General features: G+C 40.2%; 1 protein-coding gene across 1 annotated transcript in view; it reads left to right on the plus strand.

Annotated features, from left to right (window-relative positions):
• The window catches only part of tle2a (TLE family member 2, transcriptional corepressor a), a 56915-nt gene that overhangs the window by 9251 nt on the left and 29815 nt on the right, over positions 1-17849 (plus strand). Inside the window, exon 2 of the mRNA XM_084723081.1 lies at positions 6790-6953. Coding sequence (XP_084579207.1) covers positions 6790-6953 — 164 coding nt within the window. The remainder of the gene's footprint in view (positions 1-6789; positions 6954-17849) is intronic.

Raw genomic sequence — 17849 nt, forward strand, 5'->3', positions numbered from 1 at the left:
CATGGCTGTATACTCTTAGCCTATATCCGGGCACAATGAGGCATTGTGGAGGTGTGCAGGGGTGTTTATTTTTGCTTGGAACATAACCACTGTGAAACAACCAGGAAATAATGTTTTATTTTGTCTGACTCACTGGCTTTCTCACTACCATGGCCCCTCTCTTTATTGCATCTGTACCTTACATGACCATAGCTGTGCACTCTTTCTCTTTCAAACGAACACAAAGCAAGGGAAGCGTCTTGGCATCACTATTTTGCCACATAAACTGCAAGCCAGATGCAGACAGTGAAGCTGGGTTTGCAAAATAAACTAAGCGAGGACACAACTGCTAGATGATCTTTGTTTGGGCTGTGAACTCCACCTGGATAGTGCCCAGTTTCAAAGACAATTTCAAGCTGCAATCAGATTGCCGGCTTACCTGACTGGCCACTGCAGTGTGACATTGGGTTGCGTTCCTTCAAAAGTTGACTCTGATTCAACCTTTCTGCCGCATGAGGTGATGCAACACCTGATTCTGTCTGAATGTGCCCTTAGGGGTTTTTTTTGGAAGAGAAAAAAATTTATGTTGAGTTTAAACTTGTTTTGCCACAGTGACATTATGGATTCAGTGGCCAAAGCTGAGTGCAACCAGTGTGCAGAACTGATTAGGATCATGAGTAACACAATATGCTGGAAAATAAACAATAACGTGGCAACCACTCATTACAAAATAGTGGGAGCTTTGTGTATTAAAGAATTTACTTGGAAGAATTGTGCCGTTTGTCTTTGACGCTACATGTGAAAAAAGCATTTTCAGTGGTGAAAATTATAAAAGACAGACAGGAGAATGTGAGAGGTCATCCAAGGGGAATCTGTTTTTTTCCCTCATCCCCTTCAGCTGTATGAAGAAGACAGAGGATTGTTCCTAATAAGTGAACCTAATATTCCTACGGTCACACAACCACATCATAACACTGATGGCACCATTTCAACTCCATTAGCAAATTATGTATCACTGCGGGGTCAGTGTGGCTAGTGAGGACTGGGACACATCTTGCGGATTCCCATTTATATTGACGTAGGAGTCATGTGCGAATACAATAAAGTGCATGTGTGCTTGTAAATACTTGTGGAAAACTGCGTCGTGCACACATCCACTTAGCGTTTGTAGTGGGCATGTGTGGGCGTGTAGTCTTGTCTGTGTGTGTGTACATGTGCACATGTTTTTTTGAGGGTGGGGGGTTAAAGCAAGGATGTGAGGTCATAGTGGTTTGCTGCTTGCGGTGTAATTAGAGGTAACTCAAATGAAAACAGGAATGATTTCATTCAGGGAATGCCACAATGTTAATGGTCCCTTCACGACAGAATTTAATGTGCGCACGGATGCTGTTTTCCTGCACCTTTTTTGCATACAGTTGTTTGTGCATTTGTGTATGTGTTTTTGCATTGATTGGTTTTGTTGCATGTGACCTTGGATATAATGCGCATGCAGAGCATATAACCTGATCTGTTATGTTGCCCTGCTAGCACAGCACAGTGCAGTGGTTGGTGTTCATCTGTTTCTCAACACTTAGCATGGTTAAAGCAGCCTTATTGGATTGTTTCCTATCCTATCCCACTAAAAGGATGTGAGGTCTGATTTAAATCATTTCTATTCCCATAGATGATTCGTTCACACTCTCCCTCTCATCCTCTCATCACTGGGTCCTCATTTAATCATTGCAATTGACTTAGGCCTTCCAGGGCTGAGACAGATTAGTGTGAACGTGTGTTAGCATGCGCATGTCTATACATCCAAGGGTCATATCTGGGCTTTTCCTCCATGAGCTTGTGTAATAGGTGGCCTTAAACCCCCTAACTTTAGCTTGTAGCTTTCTCAGCTGGCTTTCTGGAACAGAACAGATCACAGCGGCACTTGTAAAAAAACTCCAGGCTGCTCGGGGCATGTAAACACCACCCCACTGATTTATCTAAACAGATGAGTAATCAGATGATCTCTAATCATATCAGAGTAAAGCACACAACTTCCCAACCTCGTGCAATTCTTCCTCAGTATTACAGAACCCAACTTTATGGCCAAATGAGCCTCAGAAAGATCCAGCCTGTAATTGTGTAACGGTGATTTTCAGTCTATGTAAGCTTTGTTCAAGGGCAGACGGCGTGTCTCTTGTTTGCCTTGGAGTCAGGACATGGCCGAGAGGGAGGGAATAACCGAGTGTGGGATTATCAGGTGAGGCTCCCAGCCTAGATCCATTCCCCGAGGTCACCAGGTCAGCTTGATGACCTGACCTCTCACGTTAAAGCCTGCTCAGCTGTTTGCCAGATCAGAAGGTGGGACACACTAATAGCAGTGGATCATAGGAAGAAAAGGGGCTATGAATGCTGGGATAGGATCGATGCTTTGCCTGTGTTTCAGAGACTGCATCAGTCATGTGCATCTAGTCTAGTCTGAGTCATAACTAGGGCTACCCCCAACTAAAGCTTTTCCTAGTCAACTAGTCATTAGTTCAAACCATTAGTTAAATAGTTGTTGCAGGATTATGATATTCATCTAGTTAATAAATATATCTTTGAGGCATGAAGCGAGCTGCCTTTTAAATGGCAAAAGTGGTCATCATTTTGTTAATTTATTTCAACAGAGTATAACATCAATGTTCAAAACATGGGAATAAATAACTCCCAGTTCACAAACATAAGTACTTACAGACTTATCAACACAATGGATGATGGATACTTAGAAATTAACTCGCTAAATTACAGTATAAGCTTGCTCCTCAACTGCTTCACTCTTCCTGTACCTGCCTGAACCTTAGGTGTCTTCATCATCCTTGAAGTTAAAGTCCTGGTCAGAACTGTTGCAGTGTTAAATCATCTCGGTACTGTATTCCCAGTCGTCAAACTGGCATCCGTTGGTCTCCGAAGCTGTATCCCAGTGTAATAGCACTACTTACTGAGCTAACTAGCTAATAACGGCTACAGCACAACAGTGACTTTAGTGTTACAAGAGAAAAGGGCAGTTTTGCAACAACTTCTTGGGCCTAATGGCAAATAAATAAATAAATTAATTAATAAAATAATGAAAGCTTGGTTGACTAAGACTTTTCTCACCAACATTTTGTCGGCTATTAGGGAGTGGCCCTGCATCATTAATCTAAATATTATGGAAATTCCAATAAGACCAAGTTCAGTATCTAAATCAAAGAAGTTGCATTTTTTACAAAGTTCAAATGTTTGACAAAACAGCATTTAATTAAGTGCTGCAGAGATGACCTCGCTTAGAAATCTTAGGAATCTTTCTAGATGTAATAAAACATGTGTGCTTGGTACCGACCCCAGCAAATGTCACATCATGATGATTTTAATAGGCTTTTTCAGTGAAAATTTAAAGTTGTGAAGCAAAAATGGTTATTCTCACTAATCGTGATTATGACAGTTGCAGTAACTATCAAAATAATCGCAATATGATTCTTATTTTACCATATCATGTAGCTCTAAAAGCTGGGAGAGGGGATCTATGCTTTGCCAGTAAGACGGCATCGGTCACATGCATCCAGTCTAGTCTGGTGTGATTCATCATAACAAAAAACCTAACCAGCAGACGGGAGTTGTGCGTAAGGTCCTGAGTGGCTGAGCCAGCAGAGAGAAGGTGGTTTCATCAGAAAATAGACCAATTCTCTCTTCCCTCATCCATGCCTCCATTTCTGAGGAAGACGCTCCCTGTCCTTTCACCTGTCCTCTGGAGACATGGCCGTGTTAAAAAAGAAAAACCACAAAAAATATTCAAAGGAAGAAAGGGGGAAAGGGAGTGATAAAAAGGAGAGAGAAGAAGGGTAGTCGCCTCTTTCTCCCTCCTTCTATCCTCCTATAAAATGGCCTTGGTGCTTTTTTTTTTTCTCCTCCCCATGAAGAGTAATTGCTCTGTGTGTGTGTTGTGTGAAAGAGGAGGGGAGACAGTGTGTGTTTAACCGTGGGTTTTTGTGTGAGAAAAGGGGAGTGTGTACGTGTGAGCGAGACTGAAAATGTGTGTGTATCTTTGTGAGTGTGTGTAATGGTGGGTTTTTGTGTGAAGGAAAAGGGTTGAGTGTGTTTGTGTGTGTGTGGCTGTCTGTGCTCTAGGAGGGGGATCTGGCCGACAGATTGAGAGCAGCTTGTTAGAAAGAGGAACAATGAGGCCACAGCCCCTCTCCTATCTTCTTTTTTTGTTCCTTTCTTTTCCTTTCCTCTCCCGTGTTCCCTTTCTTTCCCTTCTCTCCTCTGTTATTTCCATCTCCTTTCAAAACAGATTCTCAGTCTTCTCCTCTTCCTCTCTGCATATTTCCAGCTATTTCACTTGCTCACCTCAGCTATATTATCTATCCATTTTTACTTTCCATCCATCTCATCTTTTTCCCTCCCTTTCCTTCTCATTCCTCTGTATTTTCTTTTTATCTCTAATGTTTCACCTGCTTCCACGTTCCCTTCTTGGCCTTGTTCACACGTGGATATGCATGTTTCTTACACATGTATGGTCTGTAGCTGCTGCCAGCTTTTCCTCTGGCATTCTTTTCGGCTTTGGAGTTGAGTGATGTTGTGATTAACTTGTTCATTAAACATCAATAATGCGTGACAGACTCGTTGATGTGTCAAGATGTGAGACGTGTGTCGCTGCTGTCTTTCAGGGATGCCCACGTGTCCCATACTGTCTTTGAACTCAGCTTGTTGGCTGGTTTGTTGAGCCTGAGAAGTGGGTAGATCGGTTTTGGGTTTTCATTGGAAGTGAGTCTGGACGAATGTTAAAGGCTGTGTAGTTGTTGTATACCCAAATCCCTTTTAACATTGTGTCATTATTAGAGCTGCAGCAGTTAGCCTAATTGATTAGTCAGCTGAAAGAAAAAAACATATTAGGACAGTAAATTAGGAGTCTTTAGGTTTGAGATTGCCGGTTGTATTAACGACGCAATTTTCACATTTTTTTTTACATTTTATAGACCAAGTGATTAATAGTGAAAATAATTGGCAGATGAATCGATAATGAAAATAATCATTAGTTGTGGCCCTAGTCCTAAATTAGAATTATTCGGTCTACATGAATTCACAAAATCCTCTCATAGATTGGGTTGAGCCAGGCAGTCTTAAAGCTGATAGAGCTCCATGGACTTATCACATTTAAAAGTAAAATTATTACATGAGACATGCATAAAAGAGAAGGGACGGGATAAGCAAAGGCAAAAGTTCCTGAACTAGGTGGAAAATGTAAGAAATACTTTAAATGGTATGAACATGCCTGCAAGGAAATCTAGAAATTACATTTCTTGACTTATATTTCCAAGTTGCACACAGAAGTTGAGTGTCTTATAAAAAATCTGCAGGGAGGAAGATAAAGGCAAGCAAAGATACATGACTATAAGTTAAGAACGCAAAGAAGAGGAGGTTGAACTCATTAATATGATTATTTAATTAACTTTTTATTTGATCATGAAGAGGGCTGGATGGGCGAAAACATTTTGTGTAACCTGCTTCATGTAATTAATACAATCCGGTGTGCGACACACTCTATTTTTTAATATGGAAATATACAATCAATTTTCAATTTTATATTGAAATTGTGACACCCCTAGTAGAATCATGGTGGCCTCTGTGGAAGAGCACCCTTTGTGGATGTGAACGGCTCAGAAGGGAGTAAAAACTCAGTGATTCTTATTTTCAGTGATTATACTGAACATACTAATGAATATTATATTCCATTTCTGCCATATTCTGTCAATAGATCCCCGTAAATCATACACACTGGACCTTTACTCTGTATCATAGAAAGCCACCAGAAATTCATTAACATTACAGGCTTATTCTTAGACCTTTGGATTAAAAAATGTCAGGTAATAAACTCTGCTGATATTTGGGGTTGTTATCAGATCAAACTGTGTCCTCCCACGATCTTACCTCTTTCTTTACACCTCCAATCACAAGGCTGAAAAAAGAGCAAAAGCTATTTTAATCAAGACTTTGTATTAAACTACCAGACCCATATTAAAACCAGTTTTCCTGCAAGAAAATTACAGTATATTACTATCACTTAACCTCACCGCCATACTTGACCATGGTGAAGCCTGTGAACCGGCTGTCCCGGGCCCCCCTTGGCCTCCGCACTGTGTTATTTTGACAGAGAGCCAAATAGACTGACAGACGGATAGCCCCCCCCCCCCAGCCTCCTAGTCCAGCTCTCAGCCCCCTTTTGTCTGCCTGTCCTGCAGCATTACCCCTATGGTTGTAGTCTCCTAATTGCTCTGAACCCTGCAGAGATGGGAGACTAAGCACAGGGTTGGGAGGGGTCTTCAGCCACGATGGTGTCCTTTTTTTTTTCTCCCTCCTATCACTCCGTTTCTCTCTTCATTTCGTTCCTCTACTCAGACTTGCAATTAAACAAAGTGTGCTCATTTGGCTGAGGAGCTATTGTACCTCTCCGCCTTCCCGTCCAAGTCTGGGTGACACATTCACATCTGGCTCTGCTGACGATGACAGTGTTTCTGTAATAGACAGACTCTCACAATAGATACACGCAAGCATGCTGAGTGCCTGTGCAGAAACGGTGCTGGGCTCATGTAGATCTTTCCTTTCGGCGGTTGTTTTTGTAGCTGCAGCTCCTTAGTTCAAACTGTTTGAGTGAGACTTTTCTTTTACAATATTCCAGAAAACTACTCAGCCATCGGCCTGAGGATTTTTACACAATTTTGAAATCAGATGTCAAGAATTATAGCAACTATCCTCTGTGTGCCAATGTTCTTTGTCTTTTCTCAGTCAAATCCCTAAATCGGCTGCCTCCTCTTTTCTCAGGCACCACTGCAGCCACCCCCGGGGTCCTCCGCCTCAGTGGTAGCTGCCGCAGCAGCAGCAGCAGCCGCAGCATCGGGGACGCCCCAGTCACTGAAACTAACATACCCAGAAACTTTGGACCGCATCAAGGAGGAGTTTCAGTTCCTCCAGACCCAGTACCACAGGTGGGTGTTTGGAAATTTCTACTGTGTTTTTTGTTTACAGTTTGTGTGCTGGTGTTTCCCTTCAGTTTCCCTTCTGTGTTACTGGGAATTCAGACCAAAAACAACAGTGTTTAAAGTTCAGATTAAATGGCATTTTGGGAGATATCTAGTTTCCGTATCGTGATGTATTTCAGAGTCAAACAGGATAGGCACGCACAGTGTAAAGTTGGGAGAATTTTGATTTGAACATTGAAAAGTGGGTGTGTCAGAACAGACATTGAGAACATACCATGCTGCTGCTAGCTAGCTAACTAATGAATCTTAGCTGCTGCCACTAAACATTGAAGATTGATTGATGAGTGGATTTCATGATTATTGGTTGACACTGATGTTTAAACGTCCTCAAACACATGTTATATTTGGCTCTACAGGAAGATAACATGATTGGATTAAAAAATGTGTTAAAAAAGGCATTTTTCATTTTATCTTAAGTTTTAACAAATGTAAGGGGTTGTACTGGTGGAGGTGGTGTTGATTCAGGTATGGCTGAGACAATGAGATACAATCCAGGTCATTATCAATTCACCAATTAAGCCTACAGTCCAAAAGCCATGAATGACAAAGAAATGCAGCAAATCCTCACATTTAAGAAGCTGGAACCAGCAAATGTTTGGCATTTTTGAAATGATTAGTTGATTATCAAAATAGTTGGCAGCTAATTCTCATTTTATTGACTAGTCAGTTAATCAACTAATTGTTGCAGCTCCATTCATGAGTTTGAAGGCTTATCAAATGTGACAACACTGCACAGTGGTTTACATTACTCTGTAAAGTTATCACCGCAGCAGTCGTTTTCTCTTCCATATGGATGTTTGACAGAGCTGTAAATATTAGAGTTACCTTGTTCACGTAACAAAGTAATCCACCAGGAATGTGCACTTGCATATGTTGGATTGATCAGTTTAGATTGAGTTGAGGCCAAAACTTGAGCCAGGTTCAACTTTTTTTTTTCTTGCCCTCTCCTGTCTTACGTGTGTACATGCACACACATACTCACACTTGACTAACTTTTGTGGCACGGTTTCCTGGACCTGTAGGGGTATATGCGTTGGCTTTTTGCATTATTGTATGGTGTGCTGCTTGATGTGCAGGAATGTGCCTAGAATGCCTTTCTGAATGTGGGATTTGGGCTGGCGGTGGAGTCCCAGCCTGATCTCCCTCCCGTCTGTGTTCTCGTGGCACACCTTCACAGGGTCCCCACCCCCTCACTCTTCTCCTCTCATCCTGCTTTGATTTAGCTGGCCAGAATGTCCCCTCCCTCCCTCTCTGTCCCACTTCAAACTTCTTTTGTACGGCCCTTGTCCACAGCCCCTCCAACCCCTGTGGCTACTGCTGCTTCCCTGTACACACAAATGCCTCTGTGTGTGCGTATGTGCGTTTTGTACGTGCGTGTGCGCGCACACGTGTTTCTTTTCGCCTCTGCCTGTTCTGTTCACCACAAGCTCAACAGTCCAACCAACCCTGAATCTAGTATGACTGAACCCACACAAGCAGACACTTCTGTATGAAAAGGACTGAAAATTGGACCAAAAATCTGTATAAAGACTTTACTTGGATGATGACAAATGTAACATAAGTATCTTTAAGAACATTCGTATATGTATTTCCTTCATCATGTTGGCTGACTTCTGATATGTTAGTCCTGCTTAATTACACTGTTACCAGGATATTGGCTGATTGGGTCATTAAACTACATACTTGTTAGATGTCAGAGGTTTTTCTACTTATTGCAGGTCAATACTTTATTAATTGAATGTTTCAATACAAGTTCTTTCAGGACAATGAGTGTAATAATTTGATGATTTGTTTTATTACGGTCCTAAAAGATTCTTTTAAGACTTAAAAGACTTGATCTAATGAATTAGAAGATTGCATGTAAAGTGTCTCAGACTAAACTGAGATATAACCAATCCACTGGAGCAATGTGTAATCACATTCAGCACAGGCATGTGGATGTTGTGAGGCAAGAGGGCTATTGCTGCTGCACTGCTAATATTAGGCACACTGTGTGGCAAGCTGGCTGCTAACATCAGCTCCAGGTAAACTATGTTTACCTACTGATGCTGTGATCCTGCTCAGTCTGAAAGGATAATGCATTTAGTCAGTTGTTGTCATGTTTTGTAGAGTAATGTTCATAAGGCACTTTGCAGTGTGCCTCACATTTGAGCAGTGCTCATTATATGATTTGGTTTTTGAAGAATGTGATTAAAGTCTTCATGCACGTCATCTCAATGGTTAATATTACCAAATAATAAATTGTGCTCAATTTGAACTGCTTTCATACTATAAGACTGATCTAAATTGAAAGTTTTGGTTTAATTGACAGGGAAATTGGTCACCAGGAGCATCTGTACTACTTCTGTTCTTCATGGATGTGAAAAATTTTTGAACAAAGTGGTCTGAGAAAACTAATTTGAATTGTCATGTTATATGATAAAAGAATCTGGAACGAGATAACCTATTATGTGGGTGTTTTTCATCCGTTTCTGCAGAGTATTTCTGCCTAATACATACCTTCCACATGAACCACTGCATGCACTTTTTCAGCACATCAGTGTAGGGCATGATGGTGGCCACCTCCTTAGCTTGGTATCCTTTTTTGATCTGTTTGGTCATCTGGATACACATTGAATTTTGTCTCAATGTGGGAGAATGTCTTGTGTACTCTGTGAATCAAAGGGCAACTCGAGATTACCACCCTGTGACCACTTTTGAAAAAGCCCCCCGAAAAGCCAAGCTCCTGTGAACCAGCAGTGACCCAGACAAATCAAGCCATTCAGTGAACACGAGTCACTCCTGGATCCGTCAGTTGAGACGGTGTGATCAGCCCCACTGGCAGCCGTTCAACGTTACACCTCATGTTACAAAACACCTGGAGCATCACCATCTTGCCAAGCACTGGTACTGAGAACTAGCGAGCAGGATAAACAATAAATGAATGATGAGATTAAGAACACGATTGGGAGCAAGAGCGAGCTTGTGATTCCATCTGCATCTTCCAGTTTCAATACGACAGTGCACTGTTTTAGCAAGCCTCGTTCAGGTTTCCAGGAAGGATTTGTTTAACCTTCCTACAGGCTGTTATGAGCTCAAACACAGCAGATTAACACACTGCATAACTGAAAACTGATACTGTAACCATAGCTCATAACAATGGCAACTGTCATTATTGGAACAGATTGTGTTATCAGACGTCTTTTCACGGATCTGTCGGATGTATGTTTAATCTGGCAGGTAGGCATGAACCTGTTAATTGGAACGACTGGTGGTTTTGCTCGCTGATAATTGGCATACAAACAGTGGTAAACTTGAGCTGCTGCTCATGTTGTTTTAGAGGTGCAGTAAAAGCAACACTGCTGCTTTCATGTTTGAACAAAACGATTTTGAGTGTCTGCCTCTGAAAACTAACGTAGAACTGGGCGATAATATAATATTATCATTTATAGACTTGGGCTGGGCAATTTATTGATATTGTGATATGAGACAAGCTATTGTCTTTTATTTTAGATAACATTATATTGTGATATGGCATAAGTGTTGTCTTTTCCTGGTTGAAGTAATGTAATTATCTGAACTTCCCAAACTGTTCTATTATTTGTCTTTACCCACTTGGTCAATATATTCATATTACTGATGATTAATTATTGAAAATCTCATTGTGTTAATATTTTGTGAAATCACCAATAGTCATCCTTAAAATATTGTTGCAATGTTGACAAATATCTGTGGTGGTATTTGGTCAAAAATATTGATATTTGGTTTTGTCCATATTGGCAGGCCCGTTTTCAGTGGTAGTGTGATTATATGATTAGACATATAGTCTTATTATTATCAAGTCAAGTGAATTTTATTTATAAAGCCCAGAATCAAATTTGCTTCAGAGGGTTTTCCAAGTAAGGTCAAATTTAAAAACCAGTATGTTTGTTATTTAAGGTTTTGTTTAAAACATTTGTAGAGTTTTGTCTGATATCAAACATTTACTTGCATTTGAACATAAATTTTTATTATGCTATGCAGCATAAATTCAGCAAATACAAAGTTGCCAGTGTTTTGTTTTTTTTGGTGTATCTAGCTAAAAGTAAGGGTCTCTAAAACAGCAGTCCTGCAATAAATTTTACATGAAGGTTGTAGTGTTCAGCATTTGCTAGGGTTGGGCGTTATGTTAAAATTTTGTTACTGGGCTGCTATCAACCCACAAACCTGTGATTGCACATATGTTTGCATAGATATGAAGTATCCAGATTGGTGTGTATTGTGCATTGCTGAACAGTGACCCTCATTCTGCAGACAATTAAATTAGTGAAATTGACAAATGAAACAAAATCAGCCATAGGAGCATCCAGTTGCCCAAGTGTTGAGAAGATGCAGTCGATTGTGTTTGCATGTGTATACAGTACTATTTCATCCATAAAATTAAAAGGACCTCTCATGGTTGCAGTGATTCACAATTTTTAATAAACCAAAATAAAACCTATATGTAATCAATACTAACTGCTGTCTCATTAGTCCTCTTAACTGGCTGGTGTAGGGCTGCAAGTCATCAACAAAAGCTAGAATAAAACGAGCCTTAGTAATCAAAATGTTGGGGATTAGAAAGTGGTTATGTCCAAATATTCTGCACATTGAGAGCAGTCTTCTAGTTGAGACTAGAGATGCTGATTCAACGTTAAGGTCATTTTGAAGGCTGCAGTTTGTGGTGCTGCTGAACTGTATTATATTTTATTTTAGAGATGTTTCAAGTATTCTGTAGCCATAAAAGCAGACTACATATTAACACCCAATAAAGCTGCAAGTTTATATGCTAATATTGGACAAATATTTGCATTGATATATTGCTCAGTCCTTTGCTGATGTCATTTTAAATGTTTGTCATGATAATTAAAATGGTTATACTACTTAGCTTTTACTTAGGCATTTTGTGTGTATGGTGATCACTAAGGAGCCCAGTCATGCATGTCAACTTCTGTGGAGTCGTATGGCATACTATCAGGTCATAAAACCACCATTATGTAGTAAAAATAGGAGTTATTCCTTAACGTCACAAGCAGCACAGTAAATCCACTTTGGTGAAACTCCTAGAAGCTGTTAGATGTCAGTTTGACTTTTTATGGTTACATTTGAAAAGCAGTCTGGCAGCAGTTTTGGAAAGGTCCAGACAGATAGCAGTCAGTAGGATTAACAGTGGCTTTGTTTAGTCGAACAGCAGACAGGACGGAGAGCACAGATCCACATGTGATGGCAGCCACCTTCATGTAATCAGAACCACTCGTACAGTATTCCAACTGCAGGGAAAACATGACCTGGACGCCCACGGAGCCAGACACAAAACACACTGACCCATTCAGACAGACTCCCAATCTGATGCATGTGCTTAACACACTCACACACACACTCACACACACATGCGCAAGGGCCTCCCCAATTATCTCCACAGTCACACACAAATAGATGTTGTCCAGAAATAGCAGGGCTTAGTTGTGTATTTTGTCTGCAGAGAAGGTGGCTGGATTCTGATAGATGTTGGATTAGACGGCAGGAAAGAGACGGAGGGAAGGGATTAGCGCTGATGAGCTGCAACTTTGTGTGTGTGTGTGTGTGTGTGTGTGTGTGTGTGTGTGTGTGTGTGTGTGTGTGTAGGCAGGAGGATGAATGGGTGGGTGGCAGTAGGTGCATTTCTAAATTTGTGTGTCTCTTGTTGGTTTTGGTGGCAGCATGTGTGGTGAGTATGAAGGGATGAGAAGATTACTAAGGAAGCTAAAGAAAGGGAAGGGTTAATTAATTAAAGGGTCATTGGTTGGTCAGCCACTCTGATTTCTGCTTTTTGTGTGTGTGTGTGTGTGTGTGTTAACTATCTAAACAGGCTGTAATCAGCAGACTGAAGGGAGATGGGAGGAGCTGCTGACACAGGGCTCTCATTACTGTAATTCTCTTTCTATAAACACACACACACACACACACACACACACACACACACACACACACACACACACACACACAGGTTACATTATGACTGGTGTGTGTATGTGTGTGTGTGGTCTGCAGAGTAAGATAGGCTCTCCACTTGCTGCTAACATCCTGCCACTCATCACTTACAAGCCCCTCCACTCATCGCAGTCCAGGACTACACAGCAGTTCTGACACACTCGCGCACACACACAAACACGCCCCGAGTGAATGTGTGTCATCTTTAAAATATTTGACTGTCACCGTATCAAATGCTAGATTTTGTTAGAAGAGAGGGATTGGTGATATTTGCCAGATGTTCCTCTTTCAGACAGAACAAATATTTGACCTCATTCATATGAAACTGCCGTCACAGGTTCATCTCTGGCCGCCATTGTTTACAGTTGTACTGAAATACTTCTGGTTGATAGTTTGTCGTTTATGAGTCAAAAGTGCCAAACATTGGCTGCTTCTGTTTTCTCAAACCTGAGTGATGAGCTGCCTTTTTCAGTTTTTTTTATTGAAGGTCTTTTTGGCTGTTGACTGAATGAACTACTTGAGCTCTGACAAATCCAGATGGCCACTTTTCATTATTTTTGAGCAGTTTGGCTAAATTATTAAAAGAATTGTTAGGTTAATCATTAATGAAAATAAGCATTAGTAGAGCTGAAAAGAGAGTTGATTTATTGGCAGAGAATTAATTGCCAACTATTTTGATAATGACATTTTAATGGGTCCAGTTTCTCAAATATAAGAGTTGGAAGCTATCCCTTTAATTATAGGTTATAGTAAATCTAATATCTTGTGGGTTTTGGACTGTTGATTGGACAAAACGAGACATTTTAAGGCATCACCTTGGACTCTCTCTATTCTCTGATGTATTATAAACCTATCATTAATTGAAAAAATAATCAGCTATATGTAGATCAGTAAGTGCTAGGGTTGGGTGATATCTACCCTATTGGCATATGATAATGTAAACAGTGAAACATTGAGATGGACGATGACATTGTTCATCTCCTCACCACAAGTCCTTCATTTAGTTGTGGTCAGCCTCTGAAGTTTGGTATTAAATTAGCCAACTAGCTATACTGAGGAAGCTAAGCTAAAAAAAGAATAGTGCAAATAAAAACAACACAATTGAAAGAAACACAGTAAACACCGCTGCCACCAATGTAACTGAGTGTCCTTGGTTCACCTGACTGGGTAGGTTTAATAAGATAATAAATGGGACATGGAGACGTAATTTTAGTGTAATAACCAGCAGCTAACGGTCCCACATGTCAACAACAAAACTTCACCAGCAACTCTGAGGGGTCCCACTGTCTTGTATCTCGCAGAAGATTTTTAAACCCTTATGTTACACTAGTGGAGGGCTCAGTGTTTAATGACTGTCAGGGTCGATGGACGATGCCATCGTCTATCACGATGGCTAACAAGTGCTAAACCATAAAATTAGACATTACATTGTCAAATACTTAAGTACCACATAATGCCACATTTCAGTTCTCTCTGCATGTTTGCAGTCTGTTGCCCCTTTTCCCTTTTGCCCTTTTGAGAAGTTGACAACTCAGCTTAAATGGACAGATCACAAAATCTAAAATACCCTTGTTATCCTCTCACCTGTAGTGCTGTTGATCCATCCAGACTGTTTTAGCGTGAGTCGCAGAGTATTGGAGGTATCGGCCGTAGAAATGTCTGCCTTCTCTCAAATATAATGGAACTCAATGCCACTTAGTTTGCAGTGCTCAAAGTACCAAAAAATACATTTGAAAAACGCAACAGCAACGTCTGTTTCCAGAAATCATGACCTGGTTGCTCAAAATGATCCTCAGACCTTGTTGTGAGCAGTTTCATATAGGAACATGAACCTCTTTCGACCCAACAGGGGCTGCCAACCATACCAGTGCAGAAGGAAGCACACATCTTCCCATGAATGAGAGGCTTGTGACAGTGCAGAATGTAAACAACGGTATCCTCCTCAGCTGAGCTGTAACCTCTTTCCCATGAGTAGATGCATGCTTCCTTCTGCGCAGTGATACGGTTGGCAGGTATAGTTCAGTAGAAGGAAAATAGTTCCTACATGAAATCGCTCACAACAAGGCCTGTGGATTATCTTGACTAACTCAGTCATTAGGGCTTCACACTTTATCGCAATATTATCTAAATCACAATATGGCAAAGTGCAAAAGTCGTATTGCAGATCCAAATCACAATTTTTTTGAAAAAGGAAAATGTATGAGAAAACGGCATCATAATAAAGTACTGTATTGCTGCAGAGATGCAATAGCTTACAAATCTTGATCTTCAGATGAAATAAATCATGCTTGTTTGGTACAGACCCCAACAAGTATAGCATAATCATGTTTTTTTTTTTTTAGTAAAAAAAGAAAATTGTAATGGAAAATGTTCATTCCTACCAGTCATGACTGAAAGAAAGCAGACATCTCTACACCCGATATCTCTAGAACTCCACAACAAAACAATTTAGATACATAAATAGCACGACAGGCCAGAGAAAAAAAATATGTTGAACTGTGCCTTAACTGTTTTGACACCAACAACATTATATTACATTTACATTCCTAATTGAAATGCCTGTTCACCAAAGCTGTCTGAACTGCTCTAAATAAAGGTTTTGAGGAACGTATGAAGCTGAATTATCTTGAGAGAATATGTATCCAGAAAGGCTGTTTATGTCTACAGTTATAATTAGATAAAATAGTTAGGAATCATCTGTGTTTAACTGCCCGTCTGTCATTCACCAGATGATAAAATTATATTTTTGTTTGCATATGGTTACATGTATATTTTATTTGTTATTGGTTGGTTGTTTTGTGTGATACAGCCTCTCGCTGTGTTACTTCTGTGTGTGTCACATTTTTTTAAGAAAGAGCAGCCCTTACAGGGAGCCTGGCAGCAGAGAGGAGCACAGTTGGCCTCCCATTGTGTGACGAGATCCCAGCTCTGTTTTGTGCGTGCATGTGTGTGTAGGTGTGTGTATTTGCTCTTGTACACACCCTTGAGAGATGATGAAAGAGTACACAGGCGAGTTGGGTGGGTCCCCAGTGTGCATCATGTTTGTGTGCGTGCGTGCATGTGTGTGTGTGTGTGTTTGAGACGAGAGTGGGAGAGGAGCTGAAGGTTTCTCCAGTGGAGCAGAGAGGAAAGGCTGATCAATAGTTAATGTGATGTAAAGTGAACAGTCGCATACCTGCAGGCTGCCGGGCTAAATGGTCCTGACACTGTAAAGGCATGACACTGGTGCAGGCACTACATGGCTTCCATCTGTGTGTGTGTGTTCTTTACTGGCTGGTAGCTCTGTATTTGTATAGCACTTGTGTCACTTATGATGCTTGTTTGCCAAGACAACGACGGGCTCCAGACTGCTGAACAAGTGATGATGGAACCAGACTTGGTAACAGCACGCCAGGATTAATAACCAGCATCAGTGGGTTCAGTGCCGAGTGCCTGGAAATGTTTTCACATCAAAAATATTTTCTGAAATTGATGTTTATCGAGATGTATGCTGTTTCTGTTAAACGTAATACCAAAACAATTAGTCCTTTAATTGATCAGTCACTTGACAGAAAATAAATATATAACAATGTTGGTAATCATTAAGTTATTTATCAAGCAAAATGCAAACAATTCTCTGGGTGTAGCTTCTCAGATGTGACGATCTGATGCTTTTCTCTGTTTTATATCTTTTAAAATTTACTATCTTTGTGGTTTTCTGTGTCTTTGGGCTCTCTGAACTTTTAATGGGCATTTTCCACTATTTTCTGACATTTTATATCATTAAGAGATGAATCGAGAGAATAAACGACAGATTAACTGATAATGAAAGTAAGTGGCAGTTGCAGCCTTCAGTACTGATATCAGTCCTGTCTTTGATATCTGAGATTCATAATTATGAACATGTTTTTCTACAAAACCTGTTTTAATTTTAAGAAAATGAATAGTGTTTTAATTAAATAGTCTAAATTTACCAAAGTTATGGTTGATATAGCTTAAGAAAATTGCCAATAAAAGAATTTGTCAACAAGACTAAGACTGTGTTTGGAATCACATACTAATGTACTATTCTTATTAAGAATAGAGTCATATTGAGTATGTAGTGAGTTCCAGCTGCATAGAATGTGGATTTTGTGTGTGCGAGAAATGCCCAAATATAAACGATATTAGCAAAAAAATCCAGAGTATGAGCTCACTCGACATACCCAACTGCCCCAGAATGCAGTGTGTCTCTTCAGACTGTCCAATGGCGGATTGCAAGGCAGACGATTCCAGCACCACGCTGTGTCTGGTAAGAAGCATGTTGGATGAAAGAATGATGGCGTGCGAACATCAAACAGGAGCTACTTAGGACCCAGGATGTAAAGGCACAGTTAAGGGGAAAAAACGTGGGATCCCACATGTACAATCCACTGTCCATAAAATGTAGAACATATATAAAATGATTCAATCATAGCTCACCTCAGACTGGTAATCTTATAATTAATACAGTCGTGATTCAGAGAAGACTTTTTTTTTTTTTTTGAGTATATTTAAGTGTGAACAGTCTGCTGGTATGGTGATGGCATACTTGAATGTTCATTTAGTAGGCAGTATGCAGTACATGCTGACTCCAGCACTAAGCATTTAATGCCAGCTTTTAGTACTTGACGGTCTTGGACACTCAGTTCTATACACACTTTGTAGTCACTATTCAAAAAACATTAGCTTTTTAGAACCACAGTGAGCTTAATCTGCCGATTATACTCCGGTGTAATCATTTGGTCTATAAAATTGTCAGAAGATTATGAAAATAGTCCACCATAATGTCCCAAAATGCTCATCTGACATATTAAAATTGTTGTTTTGTCTAAACAGCTGTCCAAAATACAAATTCATTTTATTATCATAGAAGAG

The sequence above is a fragment of the Lutjanus erythropterus genome, chromosome 7 (assembly GCF_056507025.1).
Source record: "Lutjanus erythropterus isolate fLutEry1 chromosome 7, fLutEry1.hap2, whole genome shotgun sequence".
Lineage (NCBI taxonomy): Eukaryota > Metazoa > Chordata > Actinopteri > Lutjaniformes > Lutjanidae > Lutjanus > Lutjanus erythropterus.